The sequence below is a fragment of the Enoplosus armatus genome, chromosome 22, assembly GCF_043641665.1.
Source record: "Enoplosus armatus isolate fEnoArm2 chromosome 22, fEnoArm2.hap1, whole genome shotgun sequence".
Taxonomy (NCBI): Eukaryota; Metazoa; Chordata; class Actinopteri; order Centrarchiformes; family Enoplosidae; genus Enoplosus; species Enoplosus armatus.
Window position 1 is genome coordinate 10,874,653 of NC_092201.1, and position 14,315 is coordinate 10,888,967.

The window sequence follows — 14,315 nt, forward strand, 5'->3', positions numbered from 1 at the left end:
ACACTCCCCAGTGACTCAAATCACTCACTGATGCTTCAGTGCTCTCTCTGCTCTTATACAGTCTCTCTGTCTCCACTTGTCACTGAGCTCTTTGTTTTATCTCCTCGGGAGGAGAGCAGAATGAAGGCTACTAGGCCAGGATGTGAAGTGAACCTATAGAATAATGACTACACAGCATTTGGGATACCAGTCCAGTAGGATTCCTCTCTCTCATTTTGTCTTTCATTCTCCCCGTTTAGTGTTTTATCTTGTTTGCAACAAACTAGGCTAAATAGGACGCTTGGTGGCTGGTGGGAGATTTGCCAACTTTGAGTAGACATGGAAACAAGTAATATAATTGCTTGAATTGTCTCCAACTCTATAATTAGCCTCAGCCTTGTCATCAACATTGTCATTTCTCCCTCCTCCCCACTGTCTTTCTCTTTGTCTCCTTTTCTTTGCAGTTACTGCATCTTCTGGGAGGCTTAGCATTTAGTGGTAGCAGCATGGGGTCATTTGTCCGTGATATCTGATATCGTGCTTCAAAGGGAGATGTACGGTCAGCTTCATCACTAATGGAAGACTTATGATCGGCAGGGGAATTGGATGAAAATGGCTGCCGAGGTTGAAGTCAATATTAACCCCATGGTCCACTGCTGACACTTATCTTCCCGGATCCCTCTTCTTGCCCTCCTCGCCCATTTTATTTTCTAATTGTTCATCCCCATCTTCTAGTTACATTTTTACCCCCTTCCCTTCTCTATCGTCTAGCACTTCCTAACCCCTTCATTTTAATTTCTTCATCGACCCGTTGATCGACCCAACTCTTCCGCACACTAACCTTTCTCCTCATCCTTCCCTTCCCTCTGTGTGTGTGTGTGTGTGTGTGTGTGTGTGGCCCTTGAGCTGAGGGTTGCTAATCAGATGAGGCAGAAGCCTCTTGTTTAGGCTTGTTTAGATACCTGGCATGAACGCACACGGTGCGCTTTAACACACAGACGCACACATACATATACATAATGTAGACACACATAGATACCGAGGTATGTGTGTGTTTATAGCAAGAGGCCAGGCTGTGGTTTTTCACAGAAATTAAGCTGTAAAATCTCCCTTTTCATTTCCTCACTGCCCTTGACACCATAGTCCTATACCCTGGAGAGCGAGAGAGCATTACTGCCCTTTTATTACCACGCATGCATGCTAGAATTACCCTTTAAGTACATTTTGTGTGTTTATCTGCCCCCATTTAGCGGCAGGATAGATCTCATTCAGCAGTGAGGAATGCTGAACAATAGTTTTAATTTTAGCTCAGAGGAGGTGTTTGTGTGCACTATCGAGTTGCTGGAAGTTCATCCGTTGTCTGTGGGCTTTTGCGAGTGCGGCAGGGATGTTAAGGCGGCATGTTGCCTTAACAACAAATCAGCCCGCATCTGTGTGTAATAAAATGCGCAACTTGTTCCCAAGCTACTGTCGTGCAACAATCCAGCGGGTTCAACGAAGAAGAAAGCCTCCATATGGTTGTTCATGGCTCAGTGCAGATTCAGAGATGCTACCCCCGCTCACCACGTTAACGACACGCATGTGGGTGTGTTTGTGTGTGTATCATGTGCCTCCACAAACCTATGAGTGCAATCTCATGCATGTGTGCCTGCTTTATGTGTGCAGAACAACATGCTTTTCATCAGAGTGGGGTGGGGAAATATTTTTTTAATGAGGTGATAAGCACCAGCTGTCCAGTATGATAGGACAGAATCGAATGGTATGATACCACATTAACACAGCAGCACACGCTGAGTGTACAAATGAGCACCATTCTTCAAATACTGAGCTGCACAGCTCATGTATCGTCCTCAGGCTTGAAAAACCCCACTTCAAGGTTCAAGGTCCAATTCATTCATTTAAGAAAGCATGAAAATTACAGTTCTCCTGCCCTCATCCACCAACTCAGATTAAAGATATGAAAAAGATTTTGACGAAGAAAAAAAAACATAAACTATAGAGGAGAAAATGTCTGGCTAAACTGTCTTTACTTCCTGGGGGATGAAGAAGAAGACATGCAACTGCTGGACTTCCTGATAATCATTAGACCATTTAACAACCTTAGAATGGCCACGCAGAACATATTTTATTCCATAAGATGAAAATCTGCCAACAAGGTGTATATTTTAAAGAGAATGGTAGCATCTTATTTAGGGCATATGGATGTATAAAGTTATCCAAAGGTCCACTGGTCCATAAATTCTGCATCTAGAGGAAGATGTTTTACATAATCCCACAGAACATTTTGGAAACAAGTGTGTAAGAAAGGTGTTGGGTGACCATGAGCCTCCACAACAGCTTCAAAGCTCCCTGTCATAGATTCTCCAAGTCTTCATAACTCCACTGGAGGGATGAGCACCATTCTTCCCATATATATTCCCTCCTTTGGTGTTTTATTGATGGCGGTGGAGAGCACTGTCTCAAGTCCAAAATCTCCCATGAGACCTGGTGACTGTGAAGGCCACAGGACATTGTTCGCTTTCATCCTCATCAACCATTCAGTGGCCCTTCGCTTCCTGTATGGGAGTGTTTCTCCACTAGTTCATTCAATTTGTCATTCATCTGTATGTTTTTGCAATTATACAAGGCCTGGTTTTGAGAAACCTGCCGTTGCCCTGACAATGTCTCTGTCTCTCTTTCTCTCTCATACATAACTGTTCTTTGCTATTATCTAACAAGTGGGAGCGTTGCTATTTTCTGATGTTTCCCTGCTTTTAATGCCATTCTTTGCCAGAGCTACACTGAAGTCCAAGCCTTTTATCGAGCAACAAGTTATCTCTTGGTAACTAAGCTTTTAACAGCTTTTTGTACATACTGTACCTGAAGCAGCCATCACAGTAAAAAGCCTTGGAACTGATGAATGCATCTGGTTGTAAAGATGACAATAAGTGGGAAATCATTTAGATTCCAATGTGTGCACAATGTCCGTACCTGCAGCAAGTTGTGGCAGAGACACATTCAAATTGTACACTTAAACCTGCAATTAGTAACTTTCCTCCTGTTAAAATTACAGGTCTGAAAGAGCATCTAGTTAAATATTAGTGGATTTGAAAAGTGTAAAGTGTGTGATGATGTGGATGTATTTGTCAACCAGACAGGTGGAACCCGAGTATGGAGAGCTTCTCCAACCACAGCAATTGACCGTTCGCTCAACCCCTTCCAAGAACAGCGATTGTCCAGTCATAGCTTAGCAACCGTAACTAGCATGTTAAGCTTTGGGATTCTCCATGTCATGCAGCCCTCTCTTCTTCTCTTCCTTCTCCATGATTGATTTGACTGTATTTGTGTGCTCTGCTCCATGCTCTCGTCCACACCTCTCTCCACTGGCCCTGCTGTCGGCGTGTGCTGGTTTGAGTGCTGACAGGAAGCATCTCTCTTCCTCCCTCAAGCTTGACATACAGTACAGGGGCAAACAAAGTGAGGTGAAATGCACTAGAGCTGACAGCTACTTATCTCTCCTGCCTCTCTCTTTGATTCACCTCACCCTTTCTTTCTCCCTCTTATGCTGTCCCTCTTCTTGTTCTTCTTCTATTGTCTCTCCCACTGCGCTGTCTTCATCCGTCCGTCACCTCTCTCTCTCTCTCTCTCTCTGTCTTTTGCTCCCCAGTCAGCACAAATCCCACCTGTGTCTGTACGTCTGCAGGCTGGAGGCTGTGGCTGTAGGCTACACTGCTCTGTCTCTCCTATTTTACGTCTCTTGACAGACACATAACACAAATACAAATTTAACCAAAGCCATTGCAGCGGTTTTTACCTGCTCTGCCTATCAAATCCAATTGATTTAGCTTCACCTTGGGGGAGCATTTTCCCTTTCTTTCCTTTTTTATAAATACCACACCTTCAGTGTTTGATTTTGGGCCAACTGGAGCTGCGAGATAAAACCCACAGATGCTGTTTTTGGTGGATTTTGTTTCATCACTTTTTTCATCACAGTTTCATCATCCTCAATGTGGACCTGACTGCTGTTTGGGTTGCTATAGCCCGGAGCCTCTTTTTTTATTCCAGTAGTGGGTGAGGGACTATTGCTGATGTCATGTCAGTGAGATGTGATGTCAGAGACTGTTTAATGGTGCTGCTGACAGCTAAACATACAACCTGCCAAATACATCACAAATATATGTGGACTGAGAATGCATGTATGTGTGTGTGTTTGTACGCACTCACAAAGGTCACACACTCACAGGTATGCACATGCTCTCTTCTGGCCGATCGCTCACATGTTCACTCTGTTGATTTCCTGTCAGCTTTGGGTGTGTGAGTGTGTTTACATGTGCATGTGCTACTGCAGCACAAGTGCATAATTTGTTGTAATTTGATTCGAGGGAGCTTGAAGTGCAGATGGAGGTCAGTCACACACCCTCTTCCCTGAAGGCGAGCAGTAAAGGGATGGTAGAGATAGAATAGAAAAGGAAGTGGAGAGGTTGCAGTGAGTCAGAATGAGAGAGAAACAGATTGATGCAGTGGTTTCATTTGACTCTCCCACTTTTAGCCGTTTTACCTGAAGGAAGAAAAGCAGATGTTTGTCTGTTTATCTACTTTTTCTGTTCCATCTGTCAGTCGGAGATGCAGCCTACTCTTCACTTGTCTCTGTCCCTCAGATTCTCCCTCCATCACTCTCTACAATCTATGTCTCTGTAAATATTCTGCTCATATTGCTTCATCATCAGCCACACCTACACCCTTCATTCCCTCCTCTCCCTCTGTATATTTTAGCCTTTCTTCCTCCACTCTCCATCTTTCTTTCTGCAGAGTGGGAGGATGTGTAGGCTCCAGTGTCGGTGTGACTTCAGCTGCTGCTAAAAATCAACACTAGAACTGCAGCTCCCGGCATTTGCATCTGGAGTGTTAAGAGTGTGTGAGAGAGAGAAAAGATGCTTTTGTGAGTGTGGCGTCATGTGGTTTGTCAAAAACTGAAGTAATCAATATATAATTTAAAGGGAAATTCTGGCCTTTTGCAACTTGGGTCATACTTTTCTTTTTTTGTAGTTTTGGCCATCATTCAATGTTAACATTGTCCACCAAGTTTTTTGCTGAGATCTGGGAGCGTGGCAACATACCTTTTTTAAATGAAGGACAATGAGGCAAGAAGATGTTAGTCAAGAAGAGGTTAGTCAAGCCTATTTGGAGACCAACTTCCTGTTTCAACTTTGACCTAACATACGTGCCCAAGTTGTACACGCCCCACAGGAATTATTACTAACGGTTTGAATTTGCTCACTTTCAGTTTCACATTCAAATATAGTGGTTTAGATAATGTTTCTCAACATTTTTATCTTAACAGATGCAAATTGTGGAAATAAACTAGTATTTTTTAAAGCTGCACTAATCAGTATTTTAGCGTCTTTTAGCTCATTGTTTTGGTTTTTAGGCCTGTTTTTTTGCACCTCCCCCAAGTGGCCTAAAAATCTATTAATGCAACATACCTGATTAATATGATGCATTTTGTATGACACATGACTTGTTTTGGTGCACTTTGGTGGAGTGTTTATTTACAGACAAAAACAGTGGCGTTGAATTCTGGTGGCCCCTCAACAGGCGTCAGCTGGCGTCAGATGTCTTCCCAATGAAATCCGGCCTGGCTTGTTATTGGCAAGAATGCGGCTCAACGCAGTCACAGGAAGTGTCCCTTATGTTATCATGCACCTCATTGGTTGTGAGAGACTCGCTATCCAAACGGTATAAAGTACACAACTACAGGAAAGTGAGATGGGATTAAAGAGGGGATAAAGATGAGTCTTTTTTTTAGTTGCTTCAGAAAGTGTGCAAAACCACTTCAAAATATTCACTGCTTGATTCTGCAGACATCACAATGACAAAAACAGGAGTAATGATGTCATAATACATTTATAAATACTACAGAAGAGGGAGAAAGTGACACATTTATGCAGGTGAGATAAAACCTTCAAAAAGGATTATAATAATCATCTCATCTCAACTTTGGCATCAGTGGGCTATCAGATGCATGCACTTAGCTAGCTTTACACACACACACACACACTCAGAGTCAGACTGGGAATGAGGTGAGGTTTTAGCGCACTGACCTATATTTCTGTTTAATCTGAGTCATTTATGATGTGTCCTGCTCAGGCCAGTAGGACAGATTGAATGTTGGTTCTCTGTTTTCATGCTCTTTGTGGCTGGTGCAAAAGCTGTTGTCACCTTAGTGGGTAAAAAAACTATTGTGTTTTTACTTTTTCATGTTAAATGCCTTCTGCACTTTAGTTAGAGAGTGTAAATTGACAAACTCAGTGTGTGCGTGTGTGTGTGTGTGTACAACAGGTTCTTCAGTGCTCGTCATGTTCGAGGAGATGTGGAGGGGAGAGCTGCAGGAGTTCATAGACACCTTCTCTTTTTAATAAGTGTCTGTGTGTCACCTGCACAGCCTGTGTTTATTTTTGTTTTTTTTTCCATGCATGAAATACTGGAGGTATAAGCTTTCACATTTGGTCTCCGACACTGAGGCATTGCTGAGACGATATTGAGCCCTGAGCTGCACTTTTTTTTTTTTACCCATGCAGCCATTACAAAAAAAAAGTAATAACATTCCTCACACAACTCAGCCTTGAAAGCTTCCACTCCAGCAGCGTGATTTGAGCGAAGGGTTATTGTTGCTCGTGAGCGGGTTTGTGATGGCGGTTAGGTTGCTATCTCCACACACACAAAGGCAGCAAAAGGTACCTGGCGGCCGTCAATGGAGAAGGCGAAATGAAAGCCGTTCCTCCTGGGTGATTCTGCCGGCCTGGCTTTTGTCCGCGCCGCCTATCAGACCTGTATGTCTGCACACGTGTGTGTGTCTGTGTGTTTTTGTTTTGTGTGCTTCTATGTGCACCGACTGCCAAGTTGAGTCCTGTTCAAGGCCTCCTCACCGCTGCTACTTTCAGCCGTCTGCCTACTCTCTTCTCCTGCTGCCGACCCCTGTTGATTCCCCTGCTTTAAAATGCACGAAGCCACTTCCCAGCATTCCAAGCTCAACCAGAGAAATCACCTTTTTGCAGATGCCCACGATTGCCACATACACACTGACTTAATCTGTCCCCGGTCATACTAAAGCTGTCAGATACCTCTCCTGCTCTGCCACACTCAAGTGTGCTTCATATATGCATAAACACGTCTTTGTGGTTTGGATTTTCTTACTGTACATGATCCCTTGGTGAACCACATTCACAGACTCACTGCCTTCAATCCATGAGGCGGTGGGACGCTTACAGTATTTTGACATGACGCGGCAGCATTTCAGCCCCTTCTACCTCACCGCATAGAAAGCTAAATGCCTGAAGCCTTTGATTAGGAACACAGTGTGCATGAAGTTGGCTAAGACAAAACATAGCTGAGCTAGTTTTGGTCTGAGTAGGAATGTTTTAGTCACATTGCTGGAATAAAAGGGCACTTTTGGTTTGGCAGTTCTGACAGTGTTATGCTTTTGGACAGTGGATGCAGAATGTGCACCATGAGGAAGTGAAGAGGTTTATCGGCGTTGTTAACTCTCAGTTCTGTGTGTTACTGTTAAAATGTTCACCTTGTAAATGTGGATGGAAACGAGCATTTTGGGATATCACTCTTTCAGAATCCTTCAGAATCAAGCCTGTTTGCTCATTAATCTAAATACATCCTGACAAATGGGTGTTTGCATGTGTGTTGGTGCGTGCTTCATAATGCTCGCACTTATATTTGCACACACATGATCCTTACATTTGGCAGAATTGGAGGCCAGTGGGGCACCACCAGTTGCTGTGTTTTCAAATTAGCATATTAATGATATAAATGCTGTATAATTAACATGTGGGAGGGGATTATGAACGTGAGTCATTGTCAGATCAGTGGCGAGAAGAGAGGGTCAGGCTAATGAGGTTAAAAAGCACATTAACGAGCGCTTTGAATGAAATTCGCCATGTAATTTAGTGCAAAAAAAGCTAGTAAAAGCTGTGGGCGCTGAGACATAAATCACTGGCTCCTTCCTGCTTCTTTAATGTTTTTTTTTTTTACTTTAATGGTGAAATGAGACTAGCAGCAACATAATATCGAGCTTTGATCACTGACGGTATACCTGCCTCATTCAGTCTCTGCTTTTTTTTGAAAGAGCTCCGGCTGTTTTTGAAGGAGGAGCGCTGGCGTTCATCTTACTCTGGGCCTCTGGCAGTGTTTGTTCTTCTAAGGGGCTTAGACAGAGCGACGAGCAAACCAAATGTAACGCGCTTTGACAGGCCTTGACTCCAAGTGGCAGCCTAAAACACATGTAAGCCTAATCCGAGCCAGTAGGCTTTCTAGGGATCTCGACTTACTCAGCAGAATGCACTTGCAAACACACATAAAGTCCGAATGGATTAAGGCGAGGTGAAAGCGCATTAAAGAGATCGAAATGCAACCTCTGACTTCAAGATCCCATGTGGACACAGTCGCTGTCAGGACAGCTTTTTGTGGTCAGATATGTGATGTAGAGCTGGAAATAATTATTATATTCATAAGTGATGATGCTATCAATCATTTTTTAAGTTCCCAAAAACGCAAGGTGACATTTCCAGATGTTTTGTTTGACTGACCAACAATCCAAACCAAATTGTCAAACATATTGAGTTTACATAGATATATAGAAGAGAGAAAAGCAAGAAATCCCCGCATTTGAAAAGCTCAAAGTTTATTGATTGAATAATTGATTTATTGAATAATCATATCGGCAATAATTCAGGTATAATGTGAAGGCTAAAAGTGGCAGCAGTAGAAACAATACAGGTCATTTTCCCCTGCAGATCATAGTTCATACTCCTGTTTATGGAGTCCACTTGGATACAATCAGGTAGGAGACATATTGACCCTCTAACCTGTGACCCAAAGTGAGTACAAGGGGACCCTTCAGACTTAATATAATGTGGAGCTGTCCCAGCTCTGGTCCCAGGTCAGGGAGGCCCGTGAAGACCTCTACTCTCTGAGTTCTGAGTTTCTTTCTGTTCTCTGTGTCTCTCTCTTTATGACCTTTGCATGTGCTGAGAACCCCACAGTGACGTTCTCAAGCGTCGTGATGGAGATGAGTGCTGCCATGTTAGCCCCATGAAGACACTGTGACACACTGTATCAGTGTTAAACCACCAGCTCTCCACCAGAGACCCAATGAGTTTTTATTTCAGCTTCTGTATTTGCTCTCCGTCAGTCTCTATTCCCTCGCCTCTCTTGTTCTCTCTGGAGAAGACAGACAGTATACATAGTTCTTCCCCGGCTGTGTCTCTTCGTCGGCGTGTTTCTGTTTGAAAGAGCTGTGCACACATGGATAAACAGACTGCCATCATCGCGTTATGTCTAGTTTTGGGGATGATAGCTTGGTCAAGAATAGCAGCATCCTCGCCATGACCCAGTGGGCCGGTGTCACATAAAATCAGACTGTGTGCGTTTGAGTGTGTCAGAAAGGATCAGAGTTTGCCTTTTGGTGGCTGAAACGCTGGTCATTGCAGGCCATCTGGAAACTGGGTCCGACAGGTTCAATAGACAGTCAAAGTGTGTGTCTGTGTGAGTGTGTTCATGTCGTATCTGAGCATCAGCAGGTCCGCTTTTGTCCAATTTATGTAAGAGGATTTTCATGCACCAGTGGCATCCACTTAGACGTGCTATGTTTTATGTGTGTGGCGTGTGTGTGCATTGGTCCGTTTATAGGACTGCTATGCCTGTTCTTGTGCTCTGCGGCAGCTGTGTGGTCGAACAGCCATGAATGGCATCTTTCTCCCCATTTGTACTTGCTGTTTTCCTTTTCTGGCATAATAGGACACATCCCGCAGTCCTGGCAAAAGGGAGAAAACAACAACAACAAATCAATTCCCTCAAGTGTAAAGCACCTTTCCTGTCTCCTCAGTGCATCATTTGGCGGTTAGCCAGTGCAGACAGTTGACAGACAGATAGTCAAAGGCTGACAGGCAGTTAGAGGCAGACGGACACACAGCAGCTGGCTTGTGGATCGACAGGCAGGAAGCTTTCATTTCATGGCAGAAAAAAAAGGCGACTTGAAACTGAATAATTTAGTTGACTGCAGCTGGGAAAGTCACTTGGATAATTCATGCACTGGGCACACTTTGTGAGTGTTTGCTGTGATTGCCTCTGTCTGTGCATGTGTGTGTGTGAGTGATTGGGCTTTGAATGAATTACAAAAAGTAGGCAAGTTTCAGGTTTCTGTGCACATATGTGTGTGTGTGTGTGTGTGTGTGTGTGTGTGTGTGTGCAAGCGGTTGGTCTTTGAATGAATTACAATGTCAGATGTGCACTTGTGACAAATCCCTTGTAAAGATAGTGTTTCTGGGGGGCGGGGGGAATTCTCTCTGTGCTGTTCGGGCGGTGCGTTCAGGTACTCTGGTCGAGCCCCACGGGCAGAAGAAATGAAATTCTCTCTGAACTCTTTAGCTGCAGTGGGATCCCTCTCAGTTCTGCATGGCAAGGCACTCTTGTTATATGTTTCCACCCCAAATCCCAGTGAAGCTGTCTTTTTCCTTTTGCATGTGTGTGTCCATGTGTGAATGCATGTCTGTGTGTGTTTGCATACATTGCTGTTTGAATAGGCAACTTGTACATGTAGATATTTCTACATTGTGTGTGTGTGTGTGTATGGATCCATCAGCGTTTGCATTTCAATGTTTGTATGAACACCACGTGCTGTAGTTATATATCTGTGTGTACATGCAGGTGTAAGTGCGTGGGTTAATTTACCTGTGTGTATATATATATATATATATATGTGTGTGTGTGTAACTGTGTGTGTGTGTGTGTCAGGCTGCAGTGAGCGACTCAGCCGGACACAGCTCTCTTTTAAAGAGCTGGTTGAAGAGCCGTCAACTGCCACTCTCTGATGGCTGTTACACTCTCACAGCACAGAGTACCGTTCACTGTTAATGGACCATCAGCATCTCTCTGTCCCTGCCTCCTCACTTATCCTCCTTTCTTCTTCAGGCTTTGTTTCAAAACATGCACAAACTAAAATCTTAACACAACATGTTTATTATATCATCTCAAAACAGTATCTAAACTCACTTGATTAAGCTTTTTTTTTTCTCCATCTCATCATAGTGTGTGTGCTTGCTTTGTTTGATGTTAAACTTGGCCACTTCCTCCAAACCTCCATCTGTTATATGCATAATTTCTCTCTCTGTCTCTTTGCTTCTCCTTAAAGGGGTACGCGACAATTTTAGTATTGCACTTCCACAAGGTCTTCATGTCTTGTGGAAGTGGAGTGCCACTTTAAGTCCATCCCCACGTCTGCTCTCCATCTACTTTGATTCGATTTGGAAAATAGAAAACGTGTAAAAACTTGACATTTCTGTTTATTTGACCCCAGAGGATAACACAGTTCCTTTGCCTACTCTCAAACAAATAAACATACTTTCAGTGTTTGTCAAGTCTGTAGAGATGTTATTTTACCATGACCCCTGATGTATGACCCCTGAGTGTTCAGGATTAAATGTGCTGCATTACCATGTTGAGATAGCCTCATGCATTCAGTATTACGCAGAATGTATTTATGTAACTTTGTTTTGTGTGTAACTATTTTAAGTTTGTGCAGAAACACTGAGATATTTTATAAGCTTTGATTTTATTTCACCTACACAGATTATTGATTGCACCTCCTCTCTCTTTTCCAGAAGCGTTTTGTTTTGTATCGCTCTGCTTATGTCTTAGGACCTTTTTTTTTGTAACTCTGCATAACTAAGCTCAAACATACCAAAAAAAAACCTGACGTGGGTGTTTTGTGCCTCTTCTTTGTTGTAGTGCTGGCCAGTTTCCGAGGGACTGTCCAGCATGGCCTCCCGCTAGAAATCGGAGACACGGTGCAGATCCTGGAGAAATGTGAAGGTACAGTGCACATGGTACACACACGAGTACATTACTTCCAAATGAGTTCTGTGAGGGGAAAAAAAATAAAGAAATGAAACAGGATACTACATTTAAGGAAAGCAATTGCTTTCGCTTCAGTAGTGAAGTGAACTCAAGCAATAAGGCTTATAAAATATTACAAACACTTTCTCTTGTCATTAAATATACAAATCAAGTGAATCCATGTGAAAACTGTTATACTTATAATGTGTGTTTTCCTTATTAAATCAATGACAAATAATTGGTCGAGGCAGGCACACACTGTATCCTATGTACACGTGCACACACTCACTCATGCATGCAACCACAAACAGACCCAGAAACAGACACGCATTACTTGGCACAAACAAACAGACGCTTAGATATGTGTTTGTCTATTAAGTACAGAAAGTTCACCTGGTGGACATCACACTTCTCACATATCTTCTCGTGGTGCAGTGTGCTCATGAAATGAGCAGCATCATGTCTGTGATGAATGGCTGTGGAAATTCACGTTTGCTACTGTTTCCTGCACCACCGACTGGCTGCCTTTCCCGCCTTCCTGCCCACGCTGAATCTGTTTTTCTCCTCTGCTCCTCTCGTCTATTACACTCTTTTGCTGTCTGTCTCTCCCTATCTATGTTAATTTGTTTTTTTGTGTCTCTTTTCTTTTTACTCCGTATTCTCTTTCCCTATTTCTCTGTCCTTAGGCCTTTTTTAAATTTGCATAATAATATGAAAGCATCTAACCACAGAAAAAAAACCCTCATATGTACACCTTAACACAAATACGCAGCCACACTTAAAAACGCATACACACCTCCCTCTTCCGGTGCTCTTGACACACTCTGTCTCACTTCCTGTCGGGAGATAGAAGCGTACACTCCGCACAGAGAGAGTCAGCCAGTCGTGCAGCCAGCCAGCCAGAGGGATGTGATATTGCAGTTAAAAGGCCCAGTGGAAGTAGACAATAGCACAGCCAGCAGAATGCTGGGTCCAGAAGGGAGGAACAAAATCAAAATCCTGCCAGCAGCGAGGACACTGGGAGACGGGCTGCTGACAGCGGAGGAGACAGACTAATGGCTGTGCCTCATGTTGATACTGTTGACACTTCAAAACACAGGAGCTTACCATGTGAAAGTGTCTTTACTGACACGTGGCTCTTGTCTGTAAAGGCACTGCCTCAGTAAATGATTTTTGACTTGGTACTTTGAAATGAAGTTCCTGACAGCAGTGAATACATTAGACTGAGTGCACAGTGTATAGTTCAACTGTGATGTAAAGCGGCTGTTTTATCTAATTTACCCCCACAGCCCTAGCACCACTTCATAGACACCACCTAATGTGTCACGTTCTAAATGTGTTCATTTCTAATTATTTTGAAGTGGATGTTAGTTATAGCAAGACAATATATATATATATATATATATATATATATATATATATATATATAATACTTTTTTTATTTTCATACAAATGAATTGTCAATGTTGGTTTTGTCAAATTTGCATTTATGGCAGAAGTTGGATGTTTCAACAGTTTATCCATTACTCTAAGCTAAAAGTATGAGTTAAAGTTATTAGTTAGTTGAAATATCTATTTCAACTGTTTAACATTACTGTGCTCAGCCTATTGTAGCAGGTAGCTTGTTGTAACTTGTTATTGTGACACTAGATTTCCACATCACACCAATTCCTAACCCTATTTGGCTGTTTATTTTCCTCCTTAACACAAATATATGGATATATTTAAAAATAAAAATTCAAATTAGCTGATCTACTTTAATCTTTACATACCCCCTGGCAAATTCAGTAACCCAAGTAGCCCCTGGGTTACATCTACCACTGGCTGGGAATCACTGATTAAAAACATTGGACCAGTTATCGCATCCTACTGTTCTCTTACAGATGTGTCGCTGTCCTTCACCGACATCTAACTTTGCAGAAAGCTGTCACTGTACTTGACCTCTGCTACTGAAAATATTACTCATCTAGGAAATACTGAGCATGTGTTCCACAGTGCAGACCGAGACAAAGTCCTCAATGCTCTTCTGACAATGCATGCGTGAAACACATCAGGGAGAAAATACTACCTGAATCACAGACGCTCTGGCAAAACCCAACAGTGATTAGAATAATCTAATGCATTTACATTTGAGCTATTTAGCTAATGCTCTTATCTGGAGGGACGCACAATGACTGCATCAGTGAAATGAGCTTAAAATCGTCAGTTTGGAAAAGAGCATCGGCTCAAAGCCTCCAATGTAAATGTATTAGATTGTTTCTGTCAGTGTTGGGATTTGCAAAAAGCATCAAGCACGCACTAATTTGGCTTGGGGCTCAGATTGGACTGTGTAATGGTGTGAGAAGAGAGTGAGCGTCTGCAAGCCGCAGCTTTGTCACCTATTTCTCTGTCTCTGTTTTTCTTTCGCACCTGCTAGGACAAGTCATAGTGAGGTTTACAGGGTTTTCAGTGGC

The 14,315-nt window shown here is 42.8% G+C and overlaps 1 protein-coding gene across 1 annotated transcript in view; it reads left to right on the plus strand.

Annotated features, from left to right (window-relative positions):
• The first annotated feature begins 9,302 nt into the window (after positions 1-9,302).
• The window catches only part of dock4b (dedicator of cytokinesis 4b), a 78,978-nt gene continuing 73,965 nt past the window's right edge, over positions 9,303-14,315 (plus strand). Inside the window, exons 1-2 of the mRNA XM_070929372.1 lie at positions 9,303-9,369; positions 11,755-11,838. Coding sequence (XP_070785473.1) covers positions 9,303-9,369; positions 11,755-11,838 — 151 coding nt within the window. The remainder of the gene's footprint in view (positions 9,370-11,754; positions 11,839-14,315) is intronic.